A 12,060-nucleotide genomic window follows, 5' to 3' on the forward strand; every position below is an offset into this window, starting at 1 on the left:
TTGTACAGAGCCATAATAATCCAACATGCATACAGACTGTTTCGGATTGTTTGATCCTCATCAGTGCATGGCATGGATTAATTTGGCTCTATGGAGTAGGGCTTGTAAACCGAGAGGTACAGACTAACCAGCAAGCTCATGGTGACCCAGAACTCATTGGAGTGTGTAAGGGACTACAATGGTCCTAAAAGCCCCCTTACTAAGATGTTAAGAAAAACAAAAAATTGCTTTCCTAAAACAGAAAGAATTTGCGATAATTCAGGTTGGAGTGAGCTCGAGATGTCTCCCAGAACACCACTGCTGAATATATGCAAATTAACCATTGTACCCTTAGAAGCTAAACACACCTCCAGAACCGCTGGAATGCAACGATGTGTCAGCTTGTTAAATTGTACAGAGCCATAATAATCCAACAGCATGTTGACACATCGTTGCATTCCAGCGGTTCTGGAGGTGTGTTTAGCTTCTAAGGGTACAATGGTTAATTTGCATATATTCAGCAGTGGTGTTCTGGGAGACATCTCGAGCTCACTCCAACCTGAATTATCGCAAATTCTTTCTGTTTTAGGAAAGCAATTTTTTGTTTTTCTTAACATCTTAGTAAGGGGGCTTTTAGGACCATTGTAGTCCCTTACACACTCCAATGAGTTCTGGGTCACCATGAGCTTGCTGGTTAGTCTGTACCTCTCGGTTTACAAGCCCTACTCCATAGAGCCAAATTAATCCATGCCATGCACTGATGAGGATCAAACAATCCGAAACAGTCTGTATGCATGTTGGATTATTATGGCTCTGTACAATTTAACAAGCTGACACATCGTTGCATTCCAGCGGTTCTGGAGGTGTGTTTAGCTTCTAAGGGTACAATGGTTAATTTGCATATATTCAGCAGTGGTGTTCTGGGAGACATCTCGAGCTCACTCCAACCTGAATTATCGCAAATTCTTTCTGTTTTAGGAAAGCAAATTTTTGTATTTATACAGGAATGACATCTTCTACAGCACTGTACAGAGTACATAGTCATGTCACTGACTGTCCTCAGATGAGCTCACAATCTAATCCTGTGCCATAGTATTTTTTTTGGTTCGTTTAAGGCATATATAAGGGACAGCAGGAGAGGCCTGACTCTGCATTTTTTTCTACTTTCTGAAGCTAAGCACAGGAGACAGTAGTGTACAGCATGCTGGCAGCCTGTCACTGAGCCTGCACTGCTCTCTGCTTTGTTTCTGAACTCAAAGTAAAAAAAAGTTCAGGGCTAAGAAGTAAGACCTCTCCTGCTGTCTCCCCCTCCCCCAGATGCATCAGACAGGAAGCTTGTTTTCACACTGAATACATTTCATTTGATGCTGGTGATTACCTCATACCTCCCAACATTTCAATGTCCCAAAACGGGACAATTAGGCCACACCCCTGGCCACGCCCCCAACCCCCTAGTCACGCCCACCCCAGGGGAAAAAAAGTTTTGTTTTTTTTTAAAATAATTTTGTTATTAAATTACTCCCAAATGGGAGGGTGCCGGGGTGGTGGTGGTGAGGAGGAGGAGGGGGTGGCCAGGCAGAGAGAGGGGGGAAAAAAAGCCGATCGAGGCACCAGCCCGCCCGGTATGCGGCATGGATGGCCGCCGCCATCATTATCCTTCTCCCTCCCTCCTAATATGTCCCCCAGTGTCCCCGGCTTCCCCCCGCACAGTAATATGGGCAGCGGAGCGTGCAGTGAGTCTTACCACTGCCTCTTCGCTGCGTACCGGGATCTCCTCTGATCTTCTCGCTTCCTGTGACGTCACAGGAAGCGAGAAGATCAGAGGAGATCCCGGTACGCAGCGGAGAGGCAGTGGTAAGACTCACTGCCCGCTCCGCTGCCCATAATTACTGTGCGGGGGGAAGGGGACACTGGGGGACATATTAGGAGGGAGGGAGGGAGAAATAAATAGCGGCGGCAATCCATCCCGCATGCAGATCCCCGGGGCTGGTGCCTCGATCAATTTTTTTCCTTCTCTCTGCCCAGCGGCCGGGACAGAAGGGGGGCAGCGCGGGATGGCGGGAGGGGCCCCCCAAATCGGTACAGTCCCGATCAAATCGGGACTGTTGGGGACTATGTTACCTGTTGCCTGACATGCCTGGGGGAGAGAAACAGTGAGGAGGATGGTGGATGAGTGAGCAGACTGCCAGATACACTACATGCTGCTCACTCTCCTGAAAGCTGCTGGCACTGGATGAGATTTGGGGGCGTGGTCGGCTCACTCTGGTGCCTATCTCTTGTTGAAGGAGACTTTTTTTTTTCAAACACGAGGAGAGAGCTTGTGATGTTTCTAAACATCACTACACACAAGACAATGTGAGTAGGCTAATTAATATACAGCCGTGGATGTAGTTAGTGTGGTGGGCGTGGCTTACTGCTTAATTTACATCAACAAATGGTACTTTAATCGAATATAACAAAGCATTGACATAACCATGAAATACACTGTAGTGAAAAGAATTTTGTAACAATGAATAAACTTTACATATATACCTGAGTATAGGCACGTATCGGAATGCTTCCACAGTGGCATTTACTCAACCTAATAGGTAGCCAGAGGGAGAGCTGTTTCTAATATTGTTCAACCTGACAGACGCAGTGGGCCAGAACGGACCCTTGTCAGTTTTAACATATTACCAATGAGTAACAGCAAGCATAATCAAATACTAAAACACTATTGAAAGAAACTAACTAAATGCAGCTATTGGTGAACTAACACTTATCACCTAATGTATCGGCATTTTATAATATTTTGATGTAATTAACTAAGGGCCCGTTTCCACTTGTGCGGTGCGAATTAGTCACGGAAAACGAATTTGCACGCGGATGCGAATTTTACCGCGAATTTGCGGGCGTTGTCGCATATGTTAGTAAGTATGCAAATTTAACCATGTCAGTGCCTGTGTGCTTTTACATTGATTTTATGCGAAAATGCCCGCAAATTCCCTGTAAATTTCTCATACGAAAATGCATGTGAATTTCCTATTAAATACAATGTATGTATCGCACACCGCCTTCTGATGGCTCTGCCGTGCAGATTTTTTCTGCACACAAAACCTCACAGGATTTCTGACAAGTGGAAACAGGCCCATCCACTTGTATTGGTTATGCGAATTTGCATGCAGAAAATGCATGCATATTCGCACAAGTGGAAACGGGCCCTAAGAGTAAAATAAACAGGCTGTGTAACAACTTTTGTTGATTATTTTTCTTTTAATTGAATGCATTCTTGGGATGCATAGTATTATAAGTATTAACCACTTAAGCCTAACTGGATGAGATTTCTCGTCCAGTTAGGCTGCGCGCACTCCTGCTGCGGGTCGTGCGCCCCCCCCCCACCCCGTGTGCGCTCCCACTACCCTAGCCCAGCGAACAGTGAAAGGGATTATAGATCCCTTTCACTGATCGGACCCCCCCGGAGAAAAGCCGACAACGTCTCTCCAGACGCTGCAGCTTTTCTGTGTTCCAAGAAGTTCCGGGTCTTCTTTCTTCTTCCTGGGAGCGAGCTCGATCGCTCCCAGGACTATTTGACTGTGGCCATCTTGTGGCCAAATAGTAAAACTACACCCACATACATTTTACATTACACATATACACTTTCTTACATTAAAAATTAATAATTGTTTACCTCCCACACCAAAAATTACCAACATAGAATTTTTAATAAAACATTTTTTTTTACAATAATAATAAAAAACAAAAAAAACCAAATAGTTACCTAAGGGTCTGAACTTTATAAATATGCATGTCAAAGGAGTATATTAATTTTTTTTTTAATTATGGGCTTGTAAATAGTGATGGACGCAAATTGAAAAATTGCACCTTTACTTCCAAATAAAATATCGGCGCCATACATTGTGATAGGGACATAATTTAAATGGTGTAATAAGCAGGACAAATTGGCAAATAAAGTACATGGGTTTTAATTATGGTAGCATGTATGAATTTCAAACTATATTGGCCAAAAGCTGAGAAATAATGATTTTTTTCCATTTCTTTTTTAACCTATTTTAGTTCCTGGACTTAGAAACTACGTCCAGGAACCATTCGCGCTCCAGCGGCCGATCGCGTACGTGCATGCGCGCTCCCGGCCCAAGGTTCGTTAGCCAGGCAATCAGTGAATCGGGCTATGGTGCCCGATCACTGATTCCTCTCCCCCGCTGAAAAAGCGACAGCTCCTCTCGGAAGCTGCGCCTTTTCTGGCCGTTACCTCCCCCATGTGTCTCTCTAAGCGTATGTTACGCTTAGAGTGACGTCATGTAAACAAACTCATGGCCGCCATCTTGTGGCCAAAAAGTAACACTACAACTAAAAGTAAAAAAAAATAAAAATCAACACACATTTACATTATAAAGCTATTGTTTACATCCCACCCTCCCAAAACTACACAAATAAAATGTTTAATATAAAAAAAAAATTACAATAATAAAAAAACCCACATGTAAATATTTACCTAAGGGTCTAAACTTTTTAAATATCAATGTAAAGATGAAATATTTCTATATTTTTTTTTATTTTAAACTTGTAAATAGTGATAGATGCAAAACGGAAAAAATGCACCTTTATTTCCAAATAAAATATTGTCGCCATACATTGTGATAGGGACATAATTTTAATGGTGTAATAACCGGGACATATGGGCAAATACAATACGTGAGTTTTAATTATGGAGGCATGTATTATTTTAAAACTATAATGGCTGAAAACTGAGAAATAATGAATTTTTTCCATTTTTTTCTTATTCTTCCTGTTAAAATGGGAGGTGAACATTTCTCAAGTGAAAACGACAGAACGCGAATGGGTTAATATTCCTGTTAAAATGGATTTAGAATAAATTAATTTTCAGCAAAATATATCACCCACAGAAAGACTAATTGGTGGCGTAAAAAACAAGATATAGATCCATTCATTGTGATGAGTAGTGATAAAGTTATTGGCAAATGAATGGGAGGTGACAGTTGCTCAGATGCAAAAAAATGTCAACCCTGTGGGCTTAAGTGGTTAAAAGATATTACATTGCACACTTTATAGTGGCAGGTTTCTTTTCTGCTTTTGATAACTATGATCCTTACCTGTCTACTGTCATTTTCCCTGCAGCCTTGAAGTTTTATAAGTGAACCTGGTGCTCTGTCCACAACAGTAAGACAAAGATCCATGTGTTTAACCGACTTGTCTTTAGTAAGAGCCCATTCCTAGAGAAAAAAAAATATACAAAGAAAAAAATATAAACAAGCAATGTTTATTTAGCTCTGCTGAGATTAATTCTGATACTCTTCTAAAGGTAATGTATTTGTTAAGCATTCTCAGCAAGAGTAAACCAAAACTAGTACAACAAGGTGCATGCAAGGATCCTCCTTATGGTCCATAGTTACATAGTTATTCGGGTTGAAAAAAAGACATACGCCCATCGAGTTCAACCATTGGTACAACCAGAATGCATGACATTACATTTTTCAACATTGAATTTCATCTGCCATTTATGTGCCCATATAGCCAGCCTATGCAGATCCTGTTGCTGTATGTCACTATCTTCTTGAGAGTTGACAATTCTGTACAATTGTATCATCTGCAAAAATAGCTCCAAAGCTGCAACATTTCTGTTTCACCAGATACTTCAGATACTTTACAAATTTCAGATCCTACAGGTATTTCCTTCTAACTTGGAGACTGAGGGCTTGTTCACACCTAGAGAGTTTTCATTTTCTTTTTGCTTGTGCGATGCTTCTCTGTGAGAGTGTTCACATATGAGCGATTCAATTTCAATCTGCTCCCCAAAGAGCTGCCTGTACCATTTTCTGGGCGAGTTGCCTATAATGGAAGGTATAGGGAAATCGCAAAGCACTTGAAAAAACGCTTTGTAAATGATTTCCTGAGCGCTTTTAATGAATAAATACATTGTATTTATTCACACACTGTACAGCGCTGCGTAATATGTCGGCGCTATATAAATACTAAATAATAATAATAATAATTTCCGAGTACAAGAGTTCACTTCCTAACTAACGTCTTGAAGTGAAAAAAAAAGTCCCTCTGCAAAAGCGCTTAAAAAAGTGCTTTATACAGCACAGGTAAAGGCAATTTAAAAAAAAAATTGCAAAAAAATTGCTCATCACTTGCAAAAGTGCTGGCGATCTATAGTGTGAACATAGCCTTACTCTAACTCTGCTCTGTTTCTGCGTAAGTTATAATCAATATTGAAGTTGAAGTGCTGTATCATTGATTCATGCACAGTGGTAAAAATTGTGATCCCATCATTCATCGCAACTTTGCTACAGATACAGTGCTGCCCATAATTATTCATACCCCTGGCAAATTTTGATTTAAAGTTACTTTTATTCAACCAGTAAGTAATTTTTTTTGATGGGAATTGACATAGGTGTCTCCCAAAAAGTAATAAGGCAATAATACAACAGGCATTATAGTGGAAACAAATTACATTTCTCAGCTTTTATTTACATTTGAGCAAAAAGTGTCCAGTCCAAAATTATTCATACCCTTCTCAATAAGCAATAGAAAAGCCTCTACACTCCATTACAGCAATCAAGCGCTTCCTATAATTGCAGACCAACTTTTTGCATGTCTCCATAGGTATTTTTGCCCATTCATCTTTAGCAATGAGCTCGAAATCTTTCAGGATGGAGGATCTTCTTGCTATCACCCAGATCTTTAGCTCCTTCCACAGATTATCAGTTGGATTCAAGTCAGGACTCTGGCTGGGCCACTCCAAAATATCAATGTTGTTGTCAGCTAACCATTTCTTCACCACTTTTGCTGTGCGTTTTGGGTCATTGTCGTGCTAAAATGTCCACTGGTGACCAAGGCTATGTTTCTCTGCAGACTGCCTGATGTTGTCGTTGAGATTCCTCACGTATTGCTTTTTTTTCATAGTGCCGTTTACTGTGATTAGGTTCCCTGGTCCATTGGCTGAAAAACACCCCCAAAGCATTAGGTTCCCACCGCCATGTTTGACGGTGAGGATGGTGTTCTTTGGTTTGAAGGTTTCTACTTTTTTATACCAAATGAAGGATACATTTTGAACAAACATTTCAATTTTTGTTTCATCTAACCATAACACAGAAGGCCAGAAGTAGTCTTTTTTGTCCAGATGCGCATTTGGAAAGGCCAAGTGAGCTTTTGAGTGCCTTATCTGAAGTAGTGGTATCCTTCTTGGTCTGCATCCGTGGAACCCAGCAGTGTGCAGTGTCTGTTGGATTGTCTGCCTTAAGACTTTGCCACCCGCAGAGCCGAGATTCACCAGGATGGCCTTGGTGGTGATCTCACCTCTCTCACTATCCTCCTGGCAGGCACAGGTATCACTTTTGGTTTCAGACCACGTCCTCTGAGATTTTCCACAATGCGGAACATCTTGTATTTTTTTTTAATAATACTTTGCACTGTAGCCACTGGAACTTAAAAACATTTCTAAATGGCATTGAAGCCCTTTCCTGACTTGTGAGCAGCCACATTGCGCAGCCGCACAATGAGCTCCTTTTTCTTAGCCATGACTGTCCAAAAACCAACTGCACAGAGCTGCTGTTTTTCACCTGTTGAAATTATTAAAACAGCTGTTCCCAATTCATCAGGGTAATTAGAACAGCTTGGACTATTTGGAATGGTATAGAACTTTGGATTTTCCCACTGACTGTGACAGTTTGTGAAGGGTATGAATAATTTTGGCCTGAACACTTTTCGCTCAAATGTAAATAAAAGCTGAGAAATGTTTTGTGACATCCGTGCAGCGGCGGAGCCGCAGCCCGGGTCTCGGTGGGCTGCTTACGTCACTGAGGTGCAAGGTGGCTCTGAGAACGTATTAGATAAGTGAAGAATGTATTCCCAGTACGTGGTCCACAGATGTAAACGGTAGTGAACGTGTGCCTGCGTGTCAGCTGACACACTGGACGATGATTGGTTTACTTTCAATTCTGCTGCATGTTGATTGGTTAGTCCGTGTTTTTAAACCCAGAGAGCGCCCTCAGTCATCGCCCGTATTAGCATTAGCTGTGGCTTGTTGCTGGGTATGCGCTTGTTTCCTGATTGATTCCTGTTGCTGATTACTACTGGTATCCTGACCTTGATAACCTCTGATTGATTCCTGTTGCCGACTATTGCTTGTATCCTGACCACGCTAACCTCTGATTGATCCCTGTTGCCGACTACTGCCCGATACCTGGATTATGCTTGAACGCTGCCTGGACTGACTTTGGCTTTCCTCGACTATGCTATCTCTGGAAAATTATATCTAGACTGCCTTGTCATCCTGGGACTCTGTCACTACAGTCACCTGGTTCATTCATCTGGACTGCCTCACCTTCTAGGCCACAGGTGACTATAAACATATATACTGGTTGAAACTGTGGCCATTGCATTTCTTGTTTACAGGTTATGTTGGTGGATTACTATCTGTCAGTCTGTACGTTACATTTACCTGCAGGGTATATTGTAGTATTGTGCTAGGTAGGAGTTCTCACAGGTGTTATGGGCTGGGCTATAGGTCAGTCATATGGGCATACGGCCTGACCTATAGTCATTGATCAGACAAGCCTGATAGCATCACGGGCCAGATAACCCCTAATCAAAAGGAGACTAACTGGTGGGTCTCTACTATGGAGGAGTTACAACAATAAATACTATTCCTCACAAAACCAGTGAATCAGCTCACGGAACAAGTATCTGTTCAACAGGTACAACTGACTCACTTGGCCAATGCCTCTTATTATGCTGAACTACCTGTTCATTCTGCTGAACGCCCAATACCTCCTCTAACTCTTCGAACACCTATAGATCCCAAAATGCCTCTTCTGGAGAAATTTCCTGGTGCCAGATCTCAATTCAGTAATTTCATGAATAATTGTCTGACATATTTCAAAGTCCGCTCTCAATCCTCCGGTTCAGAAACTCAAAGAGTGTCCTTCGTTATATCCTTTGTACAGGGAGATCCATAGTCTTGGGCTTATGGACTTCCGCATGAACATAAAGCTCTGACCTTAGTTGATAACTTGTTTAAAGCTATGGCCATATTATATTCTGATCCTGATGTTACTTCAACGGCAGTACAGAAATTAAGTAATTTGTGACAAGGTCGCCGCACTGTAGAAGAATATGCTCCAGAATTTTTATTTATTTATTTTATTTATTTATTTACTGTATTTATAAAGCGCCAACATATTACGCAGACGATGGGCAGTTTCAACTTAATGGAATGATTCACGATTGTGGGGAATCAGGACACATAGTCCAATCAGGTCCTAATAAATCCAAGAGGTCGGAAAACTACAACGCTTAACTGAAGTGGAGAGAACTCTGTGCTTACTCAGTGTATCTCTCCAGAAAAAAAATGTGATCATGTTGCCTGTATTCTTCATTCTATTCTCCATCTATTGTCAATGGAGAAATTGCGTACAGTTGCCAGGCCTTAATTGATTGTGGAGCTGTGGGCAATTTTATGGATGTTTCTTTAGCTGAGAGGTTATCCATTCAGACAACTGCAGTGTCTGAATTGATACATATTACTGCTGTCGATGATTCTGTGTTACAGCAAGGTCAAGGGTTAATGTTAACTTCTGAGGTTACCCTAAAAGTATGGCTCTACATTATGAAACCATGAGATTCTATTGTCTGAAATTTCCTTCTTATCCTATTGTTCTTAGGTTACCATGGTTAAGAAGCCATAATCCAGTGTTTGATTGGCAGTCTGGTCAGCTGACTAGTTGGTCTGCCTAATGTAAATGCTAGGTCTTCAGTCTCTGTTGACCTTCCCACGAAGGAAGAGGTGTTGCCCAGTAGTGGAGTCTAAGTGACCACGGGTCTTCACCCACACCCCCTTGAGGGGAGTGCAGGACTACACCCCCTTGAGGGGAGTGCAGAGCTTCGCTGCCTAGTGCCCACCAGGTCACTACTGGGATTACCTCAGCAAGTGGTCAGGAGAACAGTGACGCTAATTGTGGAACAGACGTGGTCAGACGGTAGCCAAAGGTCCAGGGCAGGCGTCATTCTACGGAGGTCGGGGTCACAAGCCGGAGGTCGGGGCAGGCGGCAAACAACAGTACTCCAGAAAAAGAGCCACGGGTCGGAGCAGGTAGAGATCAGCAGAAGTCGGGGTCACAAACCAAGGTCACAACAAGAATTAAATCAGAAGTATATCAGCAGGAACAACGGTTCACCAGAAAAGGTTAGCCAAGCTGTCAGAACGAGCAGCAATGCAGTTGAGGGCAGTGCTGCTTTTACACTGAACATTGACGCCGCAATAAGCTTTGCACATGTGCGCAATACTTTGCGCATGCGGGCGTCACTCTTTGCGCACTCGCAATTCCTTATGCACACAAGCAACGTCCCGCGTGCATAACATTTTGCGAGCGTACTCATACCGCGCAAAGCCAAACGCCCAGCCGGAAGTGAATAAAAATAACCCAGTGAGCCCCAGCGCGTGCGCACGAAGGAACACGCATGGAAACGTTGCGGACGGCTGCCATGATGAGTGTGCCAGTAAAGATGAGTATTTACAAAAATTGTGTTACGTTGTACTAAACTCAATGAACAGAAATTACATCATGTTTATCAGGAATTTGCAGATGTGTTTTCTCCCAAAGCAGCAAATGAATTACCCCCTCATAGGCCTTACGATTGTGCTATTGACCTTCTCTCTGGCAGTATGCCTCCTCGTGGTCGTCCTTACAATCTGACCAGGCCAGAAGAGAAGGCCATGAGGGAGTATATCCAGGAAAAATTACAAAAGGGGTTCATCAGAACCTCTTCCTCATCAGTTTGTGCAGGGTTCTTTTTTGTGGAGAAAAAAAGATGGTGGTCTAAGACCTTTTATTAATAACAGGGGGTTAAATAAGGTTACTGTAAAAAATCATTACCCACTACCGTTGTTGATGATTTGTTTTCACAGATTGTGGGTGCTAAAGTCTTTTCATAATTGGATCTTTGAGGTGCTTATAACCTTGTCCGTATTAGAAAGAATCATGAGTGGAAATCCACATTTAATACTAAAGATGGCCATTATGAGTATTTGGTCATGCCCTTCGGGCTGTGTAATGCCCCAAACTTTTTGTGAATTACCGGTACATATTTCGTGAGTTGTTTGGAAAATTCATGGTTATCTACAGTGGGTTGCAAAAGTATTCGGCGCCCTTGAAGTTTTCCACATTTTGTAATATTACTGCCACAAACATGAATCAATTTTATTGGAATTCCACATGAAAGACCAACACAAAGTGGTGTACACGTGAGAAGTGGAACGAAAATCATACATGATTTTAAACATTTTTTACAAATAAATAACTGCAAAGTGGTGTGTGCATAATTATTCGGCCCCCTTTGATCTGAGTGCAGTCAGTTGCCTATAGACATTGCCTGATGAGTGCTAATGACTAAATAGAGTGCACCGGTGTGTAGTCTAATGTCAGTATAAATACAGCCGCTCTGTTAGGGCCTCAGAGGTTGTCTAGGAGAATATTGGGAGCAACAACACCGTGAAGTCCAAAGAACACACAAGACAGGTCAGGGATCAAGTTATTGAAAAATTTAAAGCAGGCTTAGGCTACAAAAAGATTTCCAAAGCCTTGAACATCCCACGGAGCACCGTTCAAGCGATCATTCAGAAATGGAATGAGTATGGCACAACTGTAAACCTACCAAGACAAGGTCATCCACCTAAACTCACAGGCCGAACAAGGAGAGTGCTGATCAGAAATGCAGAAATGCTGATCAGAGGCCCATGGTGACTCTGGGCGATCTGCAGAGATCTACAGCTCAGGTGGGAGACTCTGTCCATAGGACAACTATTACTCATGCACTGTACAAAGTTGGCCTTCATGGAAAAGTGGCAAGAAGAAAGGCATTGTTAACAGAAAAGCATAAGAAGTCTCGTTTGCAATTTACCACAAGCCATGTGGGGGACACAGCAACCATGTGGAAGAAGGTGCTCTGGTCAGATGAGACCAAAATGGAACTTTTTGGCCAAAATGCAAAACGCTATGTGTGGCAGAAATCTAACACTGCACATCACTCTGAACACACCATCCCCACTGTCAAGTATGG

The 12,060-nt window shown here is 42.3% G+C and overlaps 1 protein-coding gene across 1 annotated transcript in view; it reads right to left on the reverse strand.

Annotated features, from left to right (window-relative positions):
* The window catches only part of GALNT2 (polypeptide N-acetylgalactosaminyltransferase 2), a 1,163,038-nt gene that overhangs the window by 233,772 nt on the left and 917,206 nt on the right, over positions 1–12,060 (reverse strand). Inside the window, exon 15 of the mRNA XM_068231909.1 lies at positions 5,091–5,210. Within this exon, the coding sequence (XP_068088010.1) occupies positions 5,091–5,210 (120 nt within the window). The remainder of the gene's footprint in view (positions 1–5,090; positions 5,211–12,060) is intronic.

Source organism: Hyperolius riggenbachi, chromosome 4, assembly GCF_040937935.1.
Source record: "Hyperolius riggenbachi isolate aHypRig1 chromosome 4, aHypRig1.pri, whole genome shotgun sequence".
In the NCBI taxonomy this organism is placed as follows: Eukaryota; Metazoa; Chordata; class Amphibia; order Anura; family Hyperoliidae; genus Hyperolius; species Hyperolius riggenbachi.